At 39.9% G+C, this 24,107-nt stretch overlaps 2 protein-coding genes and 1 pseudogene across 3 annotated transcripts; all 3 read left to right on the top strand.

Annotated features, from left to right (window-relative positions):
• Positions 1–54: 54 nt before the first annotated feature.
• Positions 55–3,770, top strand: LOC149035848 (uncharacterized). Its single transcript, XM_089191343.1, has 5 exons — positions 55–734; positions 953–1,402; positions 1,706–1,798; positions 2,879–2,980; positions 3,766–3,770. Exons 1-5 carry the CDS (start codon positions 65–67, stop codon positions 3,768–3,770), a joined length of 1,320 nt encoding a protein of 439 aa, XP_089047469.1. The 5' UTR covers positions 55–64.
• Positions 3,771–5,639: 1,869 nt separating this feature from the next.
• LOC149035847 (uncharacterized) lies at positions 5,640–6,680 on the top strand. Its single transcript, XM_089191529.1, has 2 exons — positions 5,640–5,718; positions 6,215–6,680. The coding sequence occupies exons 1-2, from the start codon at positions 5,695–5,697 to the stop codon at positions 6,539–6,541; spliced, it is 351 nt and encodes a 116-aa protein (XP_089047655.1). The 5' UTR covers positions 5,640–5,694; the 3' UTR covers positions 6,542–6,680.
• Positions 6,681–9,173: 2,493 nt separating this feature from the next.
• On the top strand, positions 9,174–20,323 carry LOC149035846 (uncharacterized; annotated as a pseudogene). The gene is made up of 6 exons (XR_016182208.1): positions 9,174–9,367; positions 9,688–9,774; positions 10,529–11,261; positions 16,086–16,241; positions 16,362–16,881; positions 19,694–20,323. The product of XR_016182208.1 is annotated as an uncharacterized LOC149035846 (transcript).
• The last annotated feature ends 3,784 nt before the right edge of the window (positions 20,324–24,107 follow it).

Below are 24,107 nucleotides of genomic sequence, written 5' to 3'. Positions count from 1 at the left end.
TTTTCCCGCATTTGTCAACTTGCTTGTCATATTCATTTCCGATTTTACGACCAGTATTTATGACATGGCAGAAGAAGCCTTAGGATCAACAAGTCTTAAAGCAAATTTTCATCGCCTGACACGATTACTGATGCGTGGAGGTGTGAATCTTTTGCGGGAGACATTTGACTCCATTCACTCACCAGCTGATCTCCCTTTGAGACTCGCTGATCCTGCCATACAGGTACAGCTGAGAGGAGCAAGACTTACCCAGCCAGAGAGGGCTTTTCTGTACCCATCCCCAGGGATGTATGGAAAGTCCAACGATTTTGACATTACATTAATCTTCAAGTTACTCAGGACAATATGCAACCTAATCCCTCCCCCTGGACCGAGAGGATGGGATGATTTACCGAACGGCTCCGACCACACTTTGGTGGCAGATTTAGTGCGAATAAAATACTATCGAAATGAGATTCATGGTCACCGTCACAGCATGGAAATATCTGACACTGAGTTTGTTCGTCTCTGGAAGGAAATTAGTGAGGCTCTGTTACGAATTGCGGCAAATATTAGTCCTGCAAAGAGAGATGAATGGAAGAAGTCCATTAATAATCTTTGTCGTAAGCCTTTGACGTCAGATGAGGAAAGATGCATTGAAGAGCTAGAGAACTGGTATAAACAAGATATGGATCTTAAAAATGAAGTGGCAGAGCTTAGAAAGGAAGTGAAGACTCTACTAACCTTGGTTTTAGGTCAGTAAAAGAGTAAATTTAAGTCCCCATCAGACAAAAATAAGGAAACCTTTTCCTCAGTTCCCTTAAATGTTAATCTAATGTTGCCATTTTTCACGGGGATCCTTATTTAATTACTTTTATCTCGCACGTTTGCTTTAAAAATAGATTTACAAACACCAATAGTGCTCTTTTTTTTAGTTCAAATGTAGGTTCATATTTTGCTGTTTTTCTATCAGATATGCAGACAAGCCTACTTGAACGTAATCAAGCCGCTGGATCCGAACCATTTTTACCAGAGCCGGGACAAGCAGAGGGAGCTGATAACCCTGAACCAAATAATCCACGAGACATAAATGCTTGGACCGTAATTTTATCATTTAAAGAATCAGTTGATTTATTCTTCCAATACTTAAGGGTTAAACTTAATCTTCTAGTGTGTAAAGATGAGGTAGGGAGCTGGCATATAACAGTTGCATGCAGTTCATTGAAAGTCCATGAAGGATTGTGGGAAGATTATCGCAGCGGTCATCTTAATTCAGTCGCCCAAGAAATGCTAATAACACCACAGGTTTTGGAGAAACTTGGTCGTACTGAGCTGAAGCTGAGGATCTTTATTTCCGAGGATCAGTATGAGAAAGGGAAAAAGCTGTTAGAGGCGAGCTCAAGAATTTTTCAAATTGTGATAGGTAAGGGAAACTTTAGAAAGAATAATTGAGCATTCTAATGACTGCGATTACTTTGCTCATGTTGCTTTTTAGATCAAACCTTTCGAAAGCTTATATTTCTCGGAGGATAGTTTATTAAATTGTTTAGATACTCTCCGTATTATGTTATAATTCATGTATAGTCTTGGAGATATCGATATTAATTTGCAGAAATCAGATTAAACTTTATGATGTGTTAATCACTGTTCATAGTATAATCCTATGTTGAACTTTTACCCAGGGGTTTTTTTTTTTATCTTTACTTTTCCTATGTGAAACAAACAGAGCTCTCGGCGAGGATATCAACATCACAGCGCGAAAACGTTGAATTGGAGGAAAAAGTGAAAGCTATTGAGGGAATTTTTGACAGTGAGAGAGGTAAAGGAAACTTTAGGAAGAATAATTGTGCATTTTAATGACTGCGATTATTTTGCTCATGTTACTTTTTAGATCAAACCTTTCTAAAGCTTATATTCTCAGAGAATAAGTTTTAAATTTATAAATATTGGCCAAAGCGGACGGGTTCTATGGCCATATAACCGTTAAGATCCCGCGGGAATTTTAAAATGCATTTATCTAGTCAGCAAATTGCCATAAGCGGCATCCTTTTATCTTTGCATATGGCTCTCTGATAACATCAGGCAGGAGAAAGTCTCGCTATTTATCATCTTGCAATGGAAACAATTACAAAGGCTGCAAACCCTAAGAAACGCATTTTTGTTTTCCGAGCTTCCAATTAAACTTCCGCGTTTCCCGTCATTTTTCAAACGAAGAAACGTGATGCCCTTGTATTATCTTTAATGGACATAGCTCTGCAAGGAGAGCCAGGTTGTGGTTTTCTGAGGAGAACTCCGACCCCACAGAAATTGTTGTCGACGCTTTGGATCGAAAACGCTCCTCTCCGGGGAATGAGAAACAAACGGCTGTCTGGTTTGCCTAGTACGCGAGCTAATTTTGTGTCGCACAATATTACAACTGCGGCCAAGAAAGCTGTAGCACACACCAAAAGATGACTAGCTATAATTGGATCGGGTGACAGTTTTTCACAATACACGCAGTCAACTCTCTCATAATGTAGAAATGTCCGCCTACGAGAATCATTCCCACAAGCGGACACCAAAGAAAAATAAGGTGGATGTCTGCTAATGGGAGAGTTAAGTCTAACTATTGTTTATGTTAAACGAACGAACAGCTTGCTTTCCTAAAAAAAAAAATGGAGATTTAACAAAACTGATCCCCACTGTGCTGTTTGCTCTGTCATATCTTTTGATGATTTGGTGAAAATTTCGACCGTTTCGAAGGGTGACCGCTTAATATGATGCCGCCTAATACGAGTTCCACTGTAATTGTGTTTTTAATTTCAAATTCCCTATTTCCCCAAAGAAAAAAAACAGAAAACAAATATATAGAATGTTCTATATTAAATGTCGACTCCACTAACAAAGGTTTTTTTCTTAGTTTCAAAAGTGGAAAGGGAAGCCATGGATTTGTTAATGGAACGGGAAAACATTGAATCAGGGAGATCGAAAGGAGCTAAAGAGGAGTCCAGACGTCGCAAAGGTAATGTCTGTTGAAGGTCTTTCGAGTAGTTGGAACATTTCAGTGTATACCGCGAAATTCCTTATTTAGTTTTCCATACCTAATAAATCGGCCTAATATCGCCACTAGCCTGCGTAACCGGCAATTAGATAAACATTTTGAGTGAAAGGAACGAGGTAGAAATGATAAATTGAAAACGCGCCTAAAGACCTCGTACACCAGCGAATGGAGAACATCTTAATAGACATATACTTGTGTGTTTGATGATGAGCACATAGTAAAGATTATTGTTTCTGGTTCGGAATTCGCACTATGTACTCTGCCTAGTACACAGTGCCTTTTCCTTGTCGATCTGCATGATAACTGTTCCAAAATTAAAGAAGGAAAAGGAAACTTTAGGAAGAACAATTGTGCATTTTAATGACTGCGAATATTTTTCTCATGTTGCTTTTTAAATCAAACCTTTCGAAAGCTTATACTTCCAGAAGGATAATTTATTAAACTGATTAGATACTCTCCGTATCATGTTATAATTAATGTTAAGTCTTGGAGATATCGATGTTAATTTACAGAAATCAGATTAAACTTTATGATGTGTTAATCGCTGTTCAGAGTATAATCCTATGTTGAACTTTTACCCAGAAGTGCTCTTTTTTTTGCTCTTTACTTTTACTATTTTTACTCTTTACTTTTCCTATGTAAAACAAACAGTTCTCATGGCGGTGAAGAGAATGTTTCAAAGGAAAGGAAACTTTAGGAAGAATAATTATGCATTTTAATGACTGCGATTATTTTGCTCTTTTTAGATTAAACCTTTCGAAAGCTTATATTTCTCAGAGAAGAAGTTATTAAATTTATAAATATTGGTCAAAGCAGACGGGTTTTATGGCCTTATAGTCGTTAAGATCCCGCGGGAATTTTAAAATGCATTTATCTAGTCGCCCCGTATGCGAACGTGTAAACAAATAAGACTTCATTTTGACCAGTATAAATATAGGGGACAGTGGCAAAACATCTTTGAAAAATTCATTTCCAAGGAGAATTTAAAAAAACCAAAGGCTAAACTGTTGCTTATTTATCTATCTTTAGGAATGGTTCCAACTTGCCGTTCCGTTCCGTTGAATCATTTAGAAGACTATCGTCATTTGCTCGATTGCTTAATGTGCGGGTATTTCAATTTCGCGCTGCGTGAATGATATTTTGTTCCCGATGTCCACAAAAAGATTCATATTCTCCTTCCTCTAGGGTGTGATTTAAACCTGGTAATAACGTCCGAAGCCTCGCGCGTCGTTAATTCATGTAGTTTTACGGGTATCTTTCTCTTTCCGTATTTCAATTCAACGAAAGGAGTTAAAAAAAACAATGGCGAGTGGAAATAGTCGCACACGCTCGTCAATTTCTCCCATTCGACTCGACTGTTCAATCCGAGTATATTTAAATTTCGCGCTTCGTAAGCAAGGAAAACTGAATAATCTCCTTTCACAATTTTTTTGTGTTTACACAAACCGACATCTAATTGATACCTATTCATCCTTTGTGTGATAGCAGGAGGTGAGATTTTTTTCGCATAGTCATGTTCTGCTAGTTTCTTTCTTTTTTTCGGTCAACAGGTTACGTGTATTCAATCACATCACTGACGCTGTCAGATTCATCTACCAAATTTTAGGCCACTCGAATTTCGCGCTACGAAAGTTATCCTATTTTCTTAGTTTGCATAAAGCGCTGCGCAACGCCTCCCATGATTTGCTTACCGTAGCGTAAATGCAGAAGCCCAGCAAAAACTTAACACGCGAAAAAAATCACAACCCTTGATTCTTTAAATGCCGCCTCACTTGATTGAGAACAAACATAAAGTCCAAACGTCCGCTTTCTACAAAGGGAATATTTGGGAAAACTGTTGATAGCTTTATAATTTTAATAAAGACTATTAAAATCCGTCGTAAAACTATGAAGCTCAAGCAAGACCTGCTTTTTTTTTCTCCGAAAGAGAATATAGAACAAACCAAAAACAAAAAATTCGAAACTTCTCAATTGCGAGACTTGTGAGTAAAATATCACACTCTCGTCTTGCCGCGCGTTTGATTGAAAACGAGAATAACTCAAAATAGATGTTCTACAAACAAACATGTTGGTTCTAAAAATGATGAGTGCCTCGTTTGAAAACAGCTGTGCGCCAGAAACAAGGTCTTTAATCGCCTCGAGGCTCTCCACAGAAAACCGTCACTTTCGATTGTATTTAACACCAGTAGTAAGACCAAAAAATATATTTGTACGTTGAAAAACTGACTGGTAAAAACCAGGCGACTTGACTTACATATAGAGAGAGAGGTGGTTTGAATGAGTCACTGCAATAGGGATAAATTTAAGTTACATAGAGCGCTCTCTTTCTCAGATGTTACTCCTTGTTCACAGTTTTCCTATGGGGAAATGTCAGCCGGCGACTAACAAATATTTATTTGTCCCCGTGTAAAAGCCAAAGGAATATCAGTCTATGCTTGAAATTAGAATATCGTTGGATATGCTTATAAAATAATTATTGATGAAAGCAAAAGCCATCATGATCTTGAATTGAACTTAACAAAAAATTTATAGTAAAAAGGAGAGGTTCTGATTGATCAAAACTGTGTTGTTTTAAAATAAGATAAATACTCATTTTCTAAGAGTTCTTCTTGTCATTTTCAGGACAACTTTTACCATTTCGCCATGCTCAAAGTCTACCTTCACTACAACATGAAATGGACATTAGGGACCTACCCAACGTAATATGACAAGCCTTCGTGGACTTCTGTACAAGAAATATACAACATTTTTAAACTTCAGTTCACTGAAAGTTACTTCCAGTGTTTTCTAGTGTTCGTTCATGCCAGGGAAAAGAAAATTTCTTTTCATTCAAGAATACAGTTGGCGAGTCTCTTGATCACAAATTAACCTAGACAAGTATCCCCCCTTGTATAAAAGAACAAAAAAACTTCCCCCAGTAAATTCAAAGTGTCATGAGGAGACGCAACTTGTTTAGTCTTTTTACCAATACTCTTCGGCAAAACTAGCTTTATCTAGGAGCCCATTATCGAATAACTCGTGTGGGACTCCATATCTCATTTTGGCTAAAAGAACACTTAAATTCACGTATTGGTCATGGCGATCCTATTTGGGAAGTTTCTGTAATGTGACGGACCAGTTTTCCAGTCAGTTAGAGTAGCAGTACTTAAAAAATCAACGAATCAATAACTAAAGCTGTGACATTTACCTCAGCAGAGCGGAATAAAGATCGAGCAGCAGCCCGAATCTAAAAAACAACAGGAAGGTTCAAAAGTAATTTTCGAGTTGAAGGTGCAGGAGCAGGATAAATATTCCTATCAGTGGCTGAAAGATGGAGCCGAACTGGAGGGAAAGTGCGATGCCATCCTCATCCTTGATAATGTTGAGCTCCGTGAATTTGGCTGGTACAAATGTCGAGTTTGCTCTCGAGAAAATTTTGCAATCAACTGCGAGTCATCACGGGCATGGCTGGATGTTGTCCCTAAAGTTCAGAGAGGAACAAGTAAGAACTGCTCAAAGTGTGATAGAACCTTAATGCCTTAAATCCTTTATGTGAAAATAGCCTGCACGTGCCTTATACTAGCTATGGTAAACCTCCCGAGGAAAAAACCTTATCGAACATGTTATCTTTTGCGAAAGATAACTGCTTATAAATTACATGTAAGCCTCCAGTCTTAAAACTCTCACACACTATAAAACAATAAAACACGAATCTCTTTGCAAGACTGGGTCTAAATGTCCTCAAAATAGCTCAAAATGGTGCGCTTATTCAGATGCATGGAATTTATTAATTTTTTTCTTGTCGTTGTACAACACATTAAACAACTTTGATTAGTTATTTAATTGTCTCTTTCTCCTGATAGGACTAAAAACGTTTATAGAGGTAGACCTATCAACTTGTGATATAATAGCTTTCTATCTGGATAAAGATGTTCCATATGGCCTTGGAGGTAGCAGACAGGCGGCCGCTGTGTTTGGAATGACTATAGACGTGATCGGAGCACTTGCAGCAAGCAAGTACCCTGGACAAGTGATCGTCGAATTTGTGAAGGCAACGCAACCAGACATAACAGTTTACGAAGTCTTTAAACAGTTCAAGGGCGACGAAATGAAGCGTTTTGACATAGCAAAGATATTAGAGAACCATCTTACAATTACTGAAAGTGAAGTCTAGTTTAAAAGCTAAAAATCTCAAACTATATCTTAATTTTAAAAACAGTAAAATCTTCTTGGAACATGTTCCAAGTTTCTTTAGGTGCATACGTAAAATTTGCCGATCAGTAGGACCTATTTTGTAGTGTAACAAAGAGCCTTTAGAAAATGCGCTTCAAGAACAATTTAAAAATATGCATGTAATAACTCCAAAGACCAATCAAAATATTTTCAAGGAGCTACTAAAAACTTAGGGAAAATGTCTGTCTCATGAACCGTCTTTAAGCTTGGGAAAACGCACGCAGACCAACTCAAGTCTTCGTGGATTTTAGGTTTTGAATTTAATTGTCTAGCGCCAGGCGTTAGTCATAACCAAATACACAGTAAAGGAGAGCAAAACCAAAACTATCCGCCTTAAAAGCGCTTTTGACGCTCAGTTCAAAATCCACCCCTGGCAAGCAAGCGAGTACATGTATAGGTAAGTTAAGGAATAAGTGAGTAGGTGACGAGTAACTGAGCAAGCGGATACGTTGATGGATAGGTTTGCCATGGACCCATACCAAAGTTCTTATTTTGGTTCTTGTAGCCAAAATTGCGGAGTTTTGGTAAGGGTGTTGTTGTTTATTCGTGAGACCCTTGTGAAAGTGGTAAGGTCAAAGATGCGATATCAAACGTTTAATCCTCTGAGATCAGTTGGCTCGCATGCTCGCTCATGCCTACCGGTAGCGAATGTAAGGAAGTGTAGTGTAGGATTCATTGTCATTCAATCAGAGTTAGACAATACCACTAAGGATCAGTCAGAGACATTAAGTCATTAAGAGTGGTCGACGAAAAGGAATAAAATTTGACCTTCAAAGATTTTCTAACACTGATCGTGTTGAATTGGAGTAAAGATATGAACACCCGAGGAATAAAATTCATAGAAAATGTTTTTTACTCTCTTGATTCCTATTTATACATGGTTTGTTTCTTTAACAGTATTCAACTCTTTGAACAAGTTTGTGGCTCTTGTTTCAAATCTACTCTGATATATATTTTAGCCATCAAGATAAGCTAAATTTAGACCTGACAACCTATTATCGTGACAATATAAGTGCTTATCGTTTAAGGAATACGGAAAACAAATTAGTTCTTCCACAACCTCGAACTGATTATCTTAAGAAAAGTTTTTTGTACAGCGGAGCTCACTTGTGGAACGACTTACCCTTAGACCTAAGACAAGCGTCTTCATTGACCGATTTCAAATCTAAATTAAGTCGCCACAGTTTAAAGTAATATCTTAATTTTAAGTAAATTTTAGACACGGCCTCCATGAAAAGCAGATTTTTTATTTGTTTCTTTTATTTGAATTGTTATTATTAGATTTTATTATAGTTAGGAAGATAGATATACCTTTATAGATAATTAACAACTGATGGAAATACCGTGTATAAATAAAGTTATCTTATCTTATCTTATCTTATCTTATCTTATCTTACGATAAGGGTCCAAGGTTTAGCCAACAAGAAACCACAACGCTCATGGGGGGGTGGGGGGGGGGGGTCTTATAGAAATTTTGATCTTTCCAACATATTTTCATATTTTTCCCTTTCCCCCCTCCCTCTTACCTCTAAATAAATAATGACCAGTTCCTTAGCTTTGGTTTAGCTGTTTTATCCCAGCATAACCAAAGAGTTACGTTATCTTGACTCACTCTGAGCCAGATGTTGTTCTAGGACAGATAATTGGGTCCATTTAGAGGGTGTTTAGACTGTGTCATGAAAATCGCCCGCCAAGGCAACCTTGTAAACGACTGTCGACACTGTTACGTGACAACTCCAAAGTTGGTAATATTTTGCCTTAGTATAGTTTATTAGGGCTCCGCAAATTTGTTTTATTCTTGTTCATTTTTCTCCTTTTTAGTTCTCCATTTTAAGAGTTGCCTTGTATTTTTAGCTTTTACGAGTGTAACAATGCGTCTTGATATTGGCCCAGCCGGCTAGCATTGACGCCTGTGCTCTTCCGTGCTATGACGTCATTAAGTAAGTTTATTTCTATTTTTAGCACTGTTGTCCCTCCTCTAAAAGACGTTACGCTTTATTGGAGTTTTCCAAGGTTAGAGGGCTGCTCCTTTCTTTTGCCACTCGTGTAATCCATTCTGTATTTTTGGAAAATTTCATTGGGAAATGGAGTTGTGAAGATAGTTGATTAATGATTAATGCTGACGTACGTTTGCTGGTGAGATCTTATTGTTCGGTGTGTTTCGACAAGTACTCTGACTGATGGTTCTTTCACCATATCATCTATAACTAACATTTCACTTGCTAAATGCTACTATTTTAAGTGTAAGAATAAGCGCTGTAGTTTAGGGAGAGAATTCAGCGTGGTGTATCGGTTCGTAACAGCCATCTCCAACCACTCTACGGAGTGATCGAGCCTTTTCGCTTCTGCATGTTAATCGGCTCGTCAATGAAAGGTAATTGATATTTCTATAGTTATATAACATAATGTTGCGATCCAAAATTGTTTCCTTTCGCTCTTTCTCGTTCTCTCTTTAGCAACCCAGCTACACGAGGAATTATCCAAGAAAAGATATGCAAGCGACGTTATCGATTTGTTTATTGATCTTCGGCGTTTGTTTGCAAGTTAGTAAAATTATTTCCGTGCCTGTCAGTTTAGTCTAGTAATTAAAGCGTGACCTGCTGAGTAATCAACAAACACGCTAACAGTTATTTTGTACGTTGAGCTGACGTGTTTCAACTACGTTCGAGTAAACGTCATCCTGCTAGAAAAAAATTGTTGTTACTTCTTTGTAGACGTTTGTGATTATGAATTACTGTAGTGTAAGGTAGTATGTAAACTATAGTTTAATCGAATGAAGTCTGTGAAAGGAAAAATTACCGTGTGGAAAAGGGAAGGAGAAAACACATATTAACTGAAGGATGGTTGTGTTCACCTAGCTAGGGCCTTTCCTATCATGTCTGTTACTACCAGACATGTTTGGACGTACTTTTACATCCCTCTGAGATTAGAAAGGCCTACTTGTTTCCTGAACTCAGAAAGAAAATTCTAAGAGTAGATGATCAATGTAATTTCGTTTGAACCTCATACTCAAGAGAGAAAATAGGATACAAAAATATGTTTGAGCTGTTTGAGACACCTTGAGAGATCTTGGTGAATGTTATTAAATTACTAGGCCCTCTATGAAAGGTCCTGGAACTCCCAGTAAAGAAAAATCTTGTGCCTTAGAAGTGTGAAAATCTTGTGACTTAGAAGGGTGAAAATTATTTTTTCTCGCATTCTACCCATCATCTCTGAGTGAAACAAATTGTGGGCGACAGTTTATAGTTTTAGGTTTTAAACCCATTTAATTTGATTATGCTCTTTTTGCTCTGTTAGGGAGATTTCTGTGAAAGTAATAAAATATGTCACGGAAAGCAATACACTGTTAAAAGTGCTGATGGAAACTTTGAAAAATGTCAGCCTTGTGGAGTCTGCAATGAGGGATGGGGGCTGGAACCAAAATGTGGAAGTATTGTTATAAGCCCTGTGAATGAAACTTATTGCCAGCGTTGCCATGATGGAGTAACATATTCTGACACTTATGACTCTTCTCCTTGTTATATATGTCAGCACTGTGCAGAACATGAGATTGTAAAAACATCCTGCACAAGTGATACAAACACCAAATGCAGTGGAACTTGTGAATATGGTTATTACTATAATGCTTAGGATGCATCGCATGCATGTCATGAGTGTTCTCATTGTTGTTCTGATGGAAAAGATGAGATACAAGCAGAATGTGTAAGACATGGCCTTGAAAAAAGACACTGCAGCCTACGAATGGATACAAACTGTGGTCCTACCATAAAACCTTCAATTAGCAGCAATACTGGAGATTCAGGAAAATTTAAGCCAATTTACATCTTGTATATTTGTATTGGTGCACTTGTTGGTGTAATAATTTTACTTGTTGCAGTATTACTTAAAAGAAGAAATGCTGGTCAAAATAACCTGTCAGTGGACACCAATCCTGAGCAGGGTATTAAGCAGCATGAGGCCCAACCAATGATTCACATAAATGGACGTGCAGACCCTCAGCTTGACAACAGTAATCGGACAACTCCAACACGTAAGAATTCAATAGCTACTGATTAACACATAAGGTGCCAAGTCAAAGCTATGAAGAGATACTGAATACATTACGCTATCATTAATTTTCCCTTGCAATTCTGAGTCCTAAATAATTATTCAGCACCATAAATTTAAAACACTGTATGATAGCCTTAGAGTGATCCATTAATGATATGTGGCCATCTTAGATGATGAGTGCACTTTGTTACATTTTTGTCGTGTTCTAACCGACTAAAAGATTCAGTTCCACTATACGGAGCACGCGAGACAACTTGCTGCAATCAACTTCTTTAATTCAAAATCACTATATACAGGTTTTACTCATAATAATATAGGTTAAGTCAATGATCACGTGATTACGTACGATCCAATAAGCATGCGCTCAACAGCAGGTATTATGTCAACACAACATTCCCCCATACTTATTTACGAGATTAACCTAAGTGTGTAAACATTATTCGTCATAACCTAAACGAATTGGAGGCTTGCGGGTACGACTGGGGTAACGAGCGGGTTGGTCGGCGTTCGGTGATAGGTTTGCGCTCTCCCTGTTTGACGCTCCTTTATGCGCGCTCTCGCCCGGTTCATTTTCTCCCTTTCCAACTTCGGAGTGTTCCGGCAGGGATTCGGGCTGTGGCATTTCGTAGTTCTGGTTTGGAACAAGTGGTATCGGCGCTTTCACACTTGTTTCAGAGGTGTGGTGGTAACTCTTGCCACGCATTTGGTCTACGTGCCGTCTCCACACTTGCTCTCCGATTTGTGTTTTATACGACACTGGACCCGTGCGTTCAACTACAGTGGCGTCTAACCATCTTGGTTCACCTCGAAAGTTTTGGACTAATACCTCTTCTCCGATCGAAAATTCACGTTCTTTCGATTTGCGGTCATATTCTGCCTTGTCGTACGCTTGTCTGTCGAAAATCTTGCGACCTAAGTTTGGACGGAGTAGGTCCAATCTAGTTCTCGGTCGGCGTTTTAAAAACAATTCAGCCGGTGCTTGGCCTGTCACGCTACTAGGCGTCGTTCGATTGCTGAATAGAAACCTCGCCAAGCTCTGCGTTATTGACGAACTTTCTTCAGTTTTGAAGTATTGCTTGAAAGTTTGAACGAACCGTTCCGCCTGTCCGTTTGATCTCGGATGATACGGTGCGATTAGCGTGTGTTTAATTCCATTTTGTTTCACAAAATTTTCAAATTCTCGCGAGGTAAACTGAGGACCGTTGTCGCTCACTAATTGCATCGGTACCCCGTATCGAGCAAACATATTTCGTAGTTTCTCGATTGTTGACTCACTGGTCACGCCAGGCATTATTTCTACTTCTAGCCATTTGGAGTGACTATCGACTACTACAAGAAACATTTTATTCATGAACGGACCAGCGAAGTCGATGTGAATTCTCTGCCATGGCTTGTCCGGCCAATCCCACGGATGCAGTGGTGCGGTTTGCGGCTTATTTCGTGTTAATTGGCACTTAGCGCAATCACGAACTACGGAAGCGATGGATTGATCTAATTTGGGCCACCACACATGGAGTCGTGCGAGTGACTTCATCCGCACAATTCCAGGATGCCCTTCATGCAATTCTTGCAACACCCGTTCTCGCAAAGAACTCGGAATTACAACGCGGATTCCCCACAACAAACAACCTTCTTCTACGGTGAGTTCATTCCGTCTTTGATAGTACGCGCGGACAGCCGAATTTTCGTCATCGCTCCATCCTGTCATTGTATACTCAACTACTCTGGACAACACTGGGTCTGCCCGTGTGGCCTTTCGGATCTGCCCTGCGGTTAATGGCAAGGATCCAATTTGTAAGGAATTTATCAACTTAACTTCATCGAATTCCTCTGAGTTGTCTCCAACAGGCAACGGCAATCGGCTTAAACAGTCTGCGTTCGCGTGTTTCAGCGTTGACCGATACTCTATTTCGTATTGGTATGCCGACAACAAAATTGCCCATCTCTGCAGTCTCGCGGCAGCTAGGGTTGGAATACCGGTTTTCGGACCTAGCAACGTCACTAAAGGCTTGTGATCGGTTACCAACGAAAATTTTCGTCCATACAGATATTGATGAAATTTCTTAATTCCGAAGATTATACTGAGGGCTTCTTTCTCGATTTGCGCATAATTTCTCTCGCTCTTGTTCAACGTGCGCGACGCGAAAGCGATTGGTTTTTCCTCGCCGTTCGGAAATACGTGTGAAATTACCGCCCCTACACCATAATGCGATGCGTCAGTGTCTAGCTTAAGAGGCAAACTGTTCTGATAATGCACCAAAACTGGGGCCTTCGCTAATTTGTCTTTAAGTTTTGCGAACGCGTCCTCTTCCGATTTCGACCATTTCCATTTGATTCCGTCACGCAATAGCTCATTCAAGGGATGCGTTATCATTGAATAATTGCTTATGAATTTAGAATAGTAGTTAACCATTCCGAGAAACGATCGAAGTTGTTGTTGATTCTCAGGAGCCGGCGCGTCACGGATTGCCTGAACCTTCTTCTCAATCGCGTGCAACCCGCTCGCATCGACTCGATACCCTAGATACTCGACTGATGGTTGCATGAACTTACACTTGCTTAGCTTCAATCTTAAGCCTGCGGTTTCCAGCCTTGTCAGCACCTCGCTGAGATTACTAACGTGTTCTTGATCGTTTTTGCCTGATATCAAAATATCATCTACTCGGCAAACGACCATTGGTATTGCTTGCAATACTTGCTCGATTTTAGACTGAAAAATAGCGCTTGCGCTGGAAACGCCAAAAGGTAGTCTAGTAGGTCTATATAATCCCTTGTGAGTGTTAATCGTTACAAATTCCCTCGAGTTCTCTTCCAGTAATATTTGCTGATAGGCGCGCGATAAATCTAGCTTCGTAAATTTTTCTCCGCCGCTCAATGCAACAAACAACTCCTCGGGATTTGGGAGCGGATGTTGATCTACTTCTAAAGTGGAGTTAACGGTCACTTTATAGTCCCCACAAATCCTTACGCCCCCATCTGATTTCACTACGGGTACTATGGGCGCTGCCCAATTAGAGAAGCGAACTTTCTCTAACACTCCCATATTCTCTAGCCGATCAAGCTCTCGCTCGATAGCGCCCTTAATTGCATGCGGCACTGGTCTAGGCTTATAAAATTTGGGTATGGCTTCGGGTTTAACAAATAATTGAGCCTTTACATCTTTCAGTGTTCCTAATTCATCCTTAAATACTTCTGGATGTTTATCTAATACTCTATCAAGTTCATTACTTATCTTCTTGATTGTAGGCCAATTGAGTCTAATTTTGGAGAGCCAATTGCGTCCAAACAGACTCGGGCCGCTTCCCTTGATGATTTGTAAAGGCAGGTTCTCGGTTTGGCCTTCGTACTCAACGTTCACCATTGCTTTGCCGAGGACTGTCAGTGGTTCCCCAGAGTAGGTTGACAGCCTCGCGCTCGATTGTTGGAGTGTTGCCGTTGGACACGTCTCTTTCCACGTTTCCTCTGACATCACCGACAGAGTTGCACCAGTGTCCAATTCCATAGGGATCTTTGAGCCATTCATGGTGATGTGAATGAGGATCGCTGGTTCAGCTGTTTCGTCCTCCACTTTGAAAATGCTGAAGTTTCCCGCTACGCCTTGCTCGTCTTCCAAGTAGTGTACTGGGTTGGACCTTTTTGAGGCATTTTCTCTCTCTTGTTTAGCGGCTCCCTTCTTTCGGCAAACCTTTTGGATGTGCCCCTTATTTTGACAGAAATGACACGTTTGATCCTTAAACCTGCACGTTTGTGGTGTGTGGTTTCCACCGCAACGGAAACACGATTTTTGCTCCCTTGGCTTTCTGCCCTGCTTGTTTTGCGTACGTGCTGGTAACACATTGATGTTTGAGGGCGGTGCCGTTGGTCGGAAATGGTTTGCCTGCTTTTCTGCTGACTCCATAGCTATGGCCGTTTCAAGGGCCTTTTTCCAAGTTAGCTCGGTTTCAGTTAGCAGCCTCTTTTGAATTTGCCTGTTTCGCATACCACAGACAAATCTGTCCCTTAATGCTTGCTCGAGGAATTCCCCGAATTCGCAACGCTCTGAGCACCGTTTTAATGCTGCGGCGTAATCTGCCACTCCTTCCCCTTCATCTTGATCACGCTTGTGAAAGTGAAAACGCTCCGCAATAATGATTGGTTTCGGTTGGAAGTGGTTGCTCAACGTTTTTAACAGCTCTGCAAGTTTGAATTCTGAAGGCTTGGTTGGGGCCTTTAAGTCCCTCAATAGGTTGTAGCTTTTGCTTCCGACGCTCGTCAAGAACACGGCTACGATCTTCTTTTCGTCTTTCAGCTCGTTCGCTATAACGTATTGCTCAAATCGTTCAGCATACGAATTCCAGTCCTCCTTCGCTGGGTCGTAGGATTCTATCGATCCTATGGTAGTCATCCTCGTCGCCAGTTGTCGTGTTCTAACCGACTAAAAGATTCAGTTCCACTATACGGAGCACGCGAGACAACTTGCTGCAATCAACTTCTTTAATTCAAAATCACTATATACAGGTTTCACTCATAATAATATAGGTTAAGTCAATGATCACGTGATTACGTACGATCCAATAAGCATGCGCTCAACAGCAGGTATTATGTCAACACAACAATTTTCACTTGTTTTGTATCTCTCAAATCTAATTTTATACTACAAAGGTGGAGTCCCTGTGTAACCTGATTCCTCATTGAAGGGTATGCATAGTTGCAAACAGCAGGCATGATGCAATATTGATAATGTTGAGATGTAAGGCTTGCCATTGATGTATACTTTAACTAGAAACATACATTATTTAATGTTCCCAAATGTTTTCCATCACAGAAAGTGGAAAATACAACCATGAGTCTACACAAGTTTCCAGTGGCACTACACTTCACCCAGTTGTCTCTGAACTGAATCCTGGTTATGCTCATTCCAACGCAGGAACACCTTGTGTGTCACCCAAGGGAACACCTGATTTATCCAGGCAGCAGGATGGTTTGTAACTTCATATCATATACATAAAACATAGCCAAACTATGTGTCAAACTATGATTCCTTGCTTTTAAATGAACCTCAAATACTCAATTCCATAATGTTTTGTATTATTGACTATAGGGCAGATAAAAATTATCCAGCATCCTACATCTCAAAAACAAACAGAAAGATTGCATGTGGAATTCTCATGCAAATGTGAGGTACCTAGTGGAACTCAAGTTTTGTACCAGTGGTTCAAAGATGACCAAGAACTTGAGGGAAAAACCTCGGACACTCTCCTTTTGGATTCTGTTAGAATGCAAGATTTTGGGTGGTACAGATGCCAGGTTTCTTGTTCAGGTGACACAAGAATGGAACCGGTTAAGTCAGGACCCGCAGAATTGAATGTTACTCCACGCCCTGGAAAAAGTGAGAATTATTGTTTTGTTTTGTTTGTTCTTTTTTTTGTTTTATATGAAACACAAATCAATGAGCCACTGATATGGGTATGTGAAAGAAAAGGTAAATTCCTTAATCAAGCAAAGGGGCTCATCTACCCTGCCAGCTGGTGTCTGTATCATGAAAAGATTGGGAGTGCTGCTACTCCCCCAGGGATGCTGGTCAATCCCATTTCACCCCCCCCCCCCCCACTTGTCTTTGCGTGAAATAGCCTATATTGCTGCTCTACCTTCAGTTAAAACTTCTCGCAAATGGAGAGGGGGCATAACTAGAAACATACATTATTTAATGTTCCCAAATGTTTTCCATCACAGAAAGTGGAAAATACAACCATGAGTCTACACAAGTTTCCAGTGGCACTACACTTCACCCAGTTTTCTCTGGACTGAACCTGGTTATGCTCATTCCAACGCTGGAACACCTCGTGTGTCACCTAAGGGAACACCTGATTTATCCAGGCAGCAGGATGGTTTGTAACTTCATATCATATACATAAAACATAGCCAAACTATGTGTCAAACTATGATTCCTTGCTTTTAAATGAACCTTAAATACCCGATTCCATATTGTAAAGAACATTAGTCTCTCCTAAATGTTTTGTATTATTGACTATAGGGCAGATAAAAATTATCCAGCACCCTAAACATCAAAAACAAAAAGAAGGATTGCGTGTGGAATTCTCATGCAAATGTGAGGTACCTGGTGGAACTCAAGGACTTGAGGGAAAAACCTCGGACACTCTCCTCTTGGACTCCTACGTGTAACACGTGCCTACCCAAAAGTTAAAATTTTGGAGAAACCGGAAAAGTAAACACAATGCGCAGTAAAGTTTGACAAATTTTTTTTTCCCAAAAACAAGCTCACGTGAAAGAAGACCATTTAAATAACTTACTATCAACGAGGAAAGCAATAGATGCATATTAAGTTTTTACTCTAAAATCAAGATAAAAGATAAAAATCAGTAAATTTTTGCGCACGTGTCCAAAAAAAGTATGCGGATCGGATTTCAAAGTGAATATGCAAATTTATCAGTGTGTGGAGAGATCTCATGTTACATGGAAATTATAAATGAGGAGAAAGACAAACCTGACCAAGGAACGTTTCAGGAAGAAAGCTTTATTCAAAACAGTTCTTGGTTTTCTGTTAGAACCGAAAAACGTACGAATTTCTTACGTGTGCGAAACCCACGAAGTAGAATTCATCATGCTTAGATCGATGTTTACTTGACTTCACGGCTAGAATATTGCGCAGCGTTGTGTTGAAAATACTGAAAGTTCTACGTTTTAACACAAAATCTTCAATTAAACAATACTTTTTGGACATCTCATTACTCACACGTGATATTTACCGTGCCTTTGAATCTTCATAATGTCTCTAGGCCTCGCTTGAAGTCCGATAGTTTGGTTTTCGCTTTACGGCCCTAATTCGCATTGCTTTAGAGAATTGTAGTGTTGTCGACTCGAAAGCTTATTGTGTCGCCTTTAAGACCGTGATGTCCATTATTTTTCGAGCAGATTATTCTATAGCATTTTTCCTTTTCATTTTGTGTTCCAGAAGGTCTAAAATTGTGGGAAAGGAACAGAAAATCCGACTTGAAAATATTGAAAGTCGGCCGCGCGTATGCCATTTCTTTGTAGTTGATCATTTCTTGTGAACGCATAAAATGACGCCTCTGTACTACCCCCTAAAGTTATCAATATAACTGCTCAAAAACGGATTCTGATTGGTTTATAGATCCTCTAACAGCAGAGGAAGTCTGGAGACAAAATTCTGCTTAGTAGGGGAAAATTTAGGGGGGAAAGCGTCTTTCGCGCAAGTCCCCCACGCGGCACGGGCGGTTAAGGTGTCAATGGGTTAGAATACAAGATTTCGGGTTGTACAGATGCCAGGTTTCTCGTTCAGGTGACACAGGAATGGAACCGGTTAAGTCAGAACCCGCAGAATTGATCGTTACTCCAGGCCTTGGAAAAAGTGAGAATTATTGTTGTGCCTTTTTTTTTTAATGAAACACAGGTTAATAAGCCAGCGATCTGGGTATGTGAAAGAAAAAGTAAATTCCTTCCTGGAGCCAAGGGGCTCATTTACCCGGAGTTTTTCTCAGCTGGTGTGTGTAACGTGAAGCGATTGATAGTGTTGCTTCTCTCCCTTGGATGGGATGCTGGTCGATGGCATGTTACTCCCACCCCCCCCCCCCCTCCTGCACTTATGCACTTAGTCAATTCATTGATACCCACTTATACTCCTAGATGGAGAGGCACTGTGGGAGTGATTTGACTTGCCCAAGAACCCAAAATATTGACCCAGCTAGGTCTCAAACGCGATCCTCTCGACCTGCTGTCCAGCGGGCTAACGGGCAATCTTTGTCTCACATAAGGTTTCATGGAGGGTTGTGTATTTGAGTAATCACTAGGGACAAAGCTAGAATTTCTCAGAAAGAATGTCCTGCCGATATTCACGCTTTATTTTACTTCGTTTCCTATTGCACAAGCAGTAATACCGTCACGAATTTCTGCACGCCCGCGTGTTCGCTTTACGTGAAGTAGCTTATACTGCTGCTCTACCTTTTTTTAAAAACTTCTCACAAATGAAGAGGGGGCATGGGAACCTTAAGACCCCCTTCTAACATCCTTACGGCAATCTTAAGGCCTCCCTCTAACATCCCTTCGGGCCCTTGTTCTCTTTCTGATTTGTTTTCTCGGTGGTTTTTCTGTTGCGGTTTTTTTCCCTCAACTCAGGCCCGGTGTAAAAGCAGAACTTTTGGTGAACCGTTCTCAGATTGTAAACATGGAAATTTTCCTTACTACAGCCCCTACTCTCAGTCACGACTCGCGATATTTTGGAGACTTTAGGCCTGGGATTGCATTCCTTTTAGGGTCTAATTTCTCTCTTTGACTCACAGCTGGACATATGATTCCATTTTTGTGTTTGGTTCCTTCTTCTGTAGCTGTTGTTTGGCACTGAATATCGTATTATTTTCCCAACAGAATTAAAGACTCTACGAGAGCTCGAATTTGATACAAAAATCAAGTTGCTGTGCTTCTTGAGAATACAGCTCCAGGTGTTGGTGGATGGAGGGAAGTAGCTCATCACTACGGAATGAATAAGGATTTAGTGAAAAATTTGGAGACTAAACAGGACCCTGGAACGCAGGTTATGGACTTTCTACAGGCATCTAAACCGGATTTACAAGTTTACAGCTTTTGCAAGACACTCAAAGAAAAAAATTGCTTCAATATTGTAAAAGTCTTAGAAGACGAGCTAGTTAATTAGTGACTCGTCTTTTCCGACGGTTATCGATCACTTCGTCGACATGTCAACTCGCCGACAACCAACTCGCGGACACCATTACTCAATCCAGTCTTTCCACAACTCTGTTATTCCGCTCAACTATCACTGTTGAGAGGAAATGTTTCATGGTTCGTCGCGCGTGGTAGCCACGAACTGCCTCATTTAGTCTTATTGTCACAAAGATGTAAATAGGCCACTGTTCGTGCATGCGTCAGGAATAAATCATTATAATTGCAGGAGATAAAAAGTGTTTTGCCCAGGTGCGTTGTTCTAGATGTGACAGTTAGTATGATCGGTGAGATTTGAGCACGGGTCGCTTGTGTTTTTATTGTACAATTTTACTAATAAAGTACATGTAAACACAGAATTATACACGGTTGTGAATTTATTTGATCTTAAAACTCGACAAAGACGCTTTCAAGTTTTCGAAAGTCGAGTCAGACATTTCATTTCATTTCATTTTATTTTTTATTTAAACACGGTCAATTCATCAGCCTAAAAAATACATATCACATACGCTAGAATATTTAAAACTCAAACTATATACCATAACACCAAAAGCTGTTTTCCGTGAGTGCCGTGCGTTAGACTTAAAGAATGTCATTGATCTTACGTTTAAATACCCCCAGAGACTCTGTGTTCCGTATATCGCATGGTAGACTGTTCCATAATGTGGCGCCATTGTAGCTAAAACTTTTTCGGTAATAATTAGTGCGCGGTAAGGGAACATTGAGCTTATTTTCAGAGTCCCTGAGGTCATAAGCAGAGTCACGCCACGTAAACTTTGAACACAGATACTCTGGAGCTAGCCCGTGCAGACATCTAAACATCATGGTGGCTTTGTGAATTTCCTGCTGGCGTGTAAGATTTTTCCACCTTAAAAACTCGAGTAGCTCAGTTGCATCAGCATCATAGTTAGAGAATGTCAACACACGGGCTGCTCTATTCTGCAATTTCTGCAGTTTATCTTGTAGCGTTTTCCCACAGTTACCCCAAACAATGTCACAGTAATCAAAGTGAGGTTTTACTAAGGCTTGATAAACGAGATGTAAGGTTGATGCTGGGATCAGGTGCCTAATTCGCTTTAGGGCCCCGATACCAGAGGCGATCTTTTTGGTTAATTTTTCGATGTGACTATGCCAATCGAGTTTGTCGTCTATTATTACACCAAGCGATTTCGTAGCTGTAACCTGGCTCACTTGAGTATTGTTCATTGCAGTCATTGTAATTGTTGGTGAAGCTGTGAGAGTATTCAGTCTCTGCCTCGACACTATTAGCATGAATTCGGTTTTGGTCATGTTCAATGTAAGTTTGTTTGCTTGTAGCCAGTTGAAAACGTTTGCCAGGTCTTCGTTTAGACAAAACTGAACATTCTCAAGATTACTGCCCGCATATGTAAGGTGCGTGTCGTCAGCGTACATTCTTGGTTTACAATTTGATAAGCAATTTGGAAGATCGTTAATATATAATAAGAACAATAATGGACCGAGGATGGTCCCTTGAGGGACGCCGCATGTCAGTGAGTAGCTATTGGAAAGCGACCCGTTCACAGAGCATTTTTGAGAGCGGTTTTCTAGATATGACTGAAACCATTTGAAAGATTTGCCATGTATACCATAATAGTTTAGTTTCGATAGAAGAATCTGATGATCAACAGTGTCAAAAGCTTTCTTCAAATCCAGAAAAATCACTCCATTGATTTTCCCGTTATCAATATCATATGCCCAAGAATCTGTCGCTTCCAACAAAGCTGTTACAGTTGAATGATTAGCACGAAAACCTGACTGGTTTTGACATAGAATATCGTGCTCTTTCAAATAGGCATATAACTGTTCATAAACTATCCTTTCATACGCCTTCGCCACTATTGGAATCACCGATATTGGGCGGTAATTGTTTACATCACCGCGGTCACCCTGTTTATAAAGAGGGGAAACCCTTGCATATTTCCAGTCATCTGGGAACGTCCCTTGGTTAATAGATTGATTGAAAATATCACATATCGGTACACAAATAAGATCAGCACATTCCCTGACCAACCTAGCAGATATTTTGTCAAGGCCCGTTGCCTTTGACTTGTCTAGTTTATTTAAAAGTGAAAATACTTTATTTGGATCGGTGGGTTGGAGCTTAAACCGTTTATCTGTAGCGGTAAGATATCTTTGATAGCCACCACCATCGCAATTTATCTCACTGGCAAGTTTTGGACCAATATTAGCAAAGTGGTTATTGAATTCGTTTGATAGCTCCAACGGATTAGTTATCGTTAATCCGTTCACTTTTAGTGACGCCACTGACGTTTTCCCAGATTTTCGAAAGGTTAGCTCGTTTATAGTCTGCCAGGTCTTTCGGGAGTCGCTGGTGTGCTTATTAAAACTATTTTGGTAATAAACTAGCTTAGCTGAGCGTATTTACTTATTGGTTATATTTCTTTGTTTCTTAAATAATGCCCAATCGTTAGGATCATTTGTCTTGCTAGCTTTGATTTTTAATATGTCTCTATTATGCATAGAGTCTTTCAATTCAGAGGTAATCCATGGAGAACTCCTTGTACGAACACGCATCGTTTTCAGTGGGGCATGTTTGTCAGCAATAGCTAGAAATGTACATTTCCATTGCTGCCACATCACGTTTTGGTTGGAAGACTCATATACATTATCCCAACATTGAGATAGGATGTCATAACGAAAATTTTGACGATCGTAATTTCGGAAATTTCTATATGTAATAGAATTATGTCCATTAGACATTCCGTTCTGGGCAAGTTTTCTATATACATACACCATGCTATGATCACTTATCCCGACGTGACAAACTCCCGAACAAACGATCTTATCTGAGCAGTTGGTATAGATTAAATCAATTACAGTTGAAGAGGTGGGTGTTATCGTTGGTTCAGAGATGAGCTGCTCGAGTCCGTAGACATCAGCAATACTCCTTAATTTGGATACGTCATTGTCATATCGAGTAGTGATCATATCACAGTTCATGTCTCCCAGTACAAAAGATTCTACATTTTCACTATCCAATTTTCCAATTAGGGATTCAAAAGGTGAAAAAATGCCAATAGGAGAGTCAGGTGGTCTGTACCAAGTAACAATCACAAAAGATTTTGAATTTGGCTTATGGATTTCCAAGCAAAGATTTTCTAATGCATCCATATGTAGGTCATTTCGTACAGTAAAGTTGATTGAGGTTTTTACATAGAAGCATACCCCTCCGCCGGATTTTGTAAGTCTATCGCGGCGAATTATTTCTGAGTTATTTTTCGTATCCCGAAATATGAACTTCATGATCTCGAATACTCTCGTTCAGTTTCGTTTCATTTATGGAAACAATATCGATATCATTGTTTGCTAATAGGATTCTTAGCTCGTCTATATGTGTTGTTAATTGATTAATATTGAGTGATGCCATTTTAAAACCGCGTAAAGGAGGCAATAGTGAGATAGATTTTTCGGCTCTTTGGTTGCTTAATCGGTCCCGCACGGCATTGACGGAAAACACATTATCTCATTCTAGGTGCGATTTAAAATTATTAAATGTCTGATTTGTTTCTTTCTTTGCACTGAATTAACCCTGTTCTGCACTGAATTAACTCTCTTCTGCACTGAATTACCTGAAAACTGCATTTATCTTAACCAATCAGAACTGAGTAATTTTTCCATGTATATTATTAAAGCCGTAACAACACACGTGATGAAATACGATATGTCTTCGCGTGTGTTTGATATCGCCAATCAGCTGCTGATATGTCTCTCGCCTTTCGCGCCATTCGGCCAGATTGATGAATAAACGGCAAAGCCTTCACCATTCTCAATCCAGGGTCGTTTGTCGGAATATTTTCGGATTATGGCTGCTAAAAAAAATAATTTTTTTTTATTCTCCTGTTTAGATAGGATTCAGAGGTTTACACGAGATAGACATGGACACAAAACAAGCCATCATTGACCTGCTTGACAAGAAGCGCCTTCCTGGCCTGGCGTCGTGGAAGCAAGCGGCACGAAGATATGGAATGAGAGAAAAAGAAATCTCCTTTTTAGAAAGTGCAAAAAGCCCAGCGGGAGCTATGTTGGAGAGTCTGGCCTCCCTTTCGCCTAATATCACTGTTTATTTCATATGTAAGACCTTTAAGGAGTC

This window comes from Pocillopora damicornis, chromosome 13 (genome assembly GCF_964200805.1).
Source record: "Pocillopora damicornis chromosome 13, jaPocDami1.2, whole genome shotgun sequence".
NCBI lineage: Eukaryota > Metazoa > Cnidaria > Anthozoa > Scleractinia > Pocilloporidae > Pocillopora > Pocillopora damicornis.
Note: the sequence above shows the minus strand (reverse complement) of the source record. Positions and strands in the feature narration are given on the sequence as shown.

Excerpts from the sequence above, each read along its gene's own strand:
- LOC149035847 (XM_089191529.1), top strand. The coding sequence starts at position 5,695 with ATGGACATTAGGGACCTACCCAAC. Across the intron at positions 5,719-6,214 it reads ACATTAGGGACCTACCCAAC|AGCGGAATAAAGATCGAGCA; the intron begins GTAATATGACAA and ends TTACCTCAGCAG.
- LOC149035848 (XM_089191343.1), top strand. The coding sequence starts at position 65 with ATGGCAGAAGAAGCCTTAGGATCAACAAGTCTTAAAGCAAATTTTCAT. Across the intron at positions 735-952 it reads TCTACTAACCTTGGTTTTAG|ATATGCAGACAAGCCTACTT; the intron begins GTCAGTAAAAGA and ends TTTTTCTATCAG. Across the intron at positions 1,799-2,878 it reads AATTTTTGACAGTGAGAGAG|TTTCAAAAGTGGAAAGGGAA; the intron begins GTAAAGGAAACT and ends TTTTTTTCTTAG.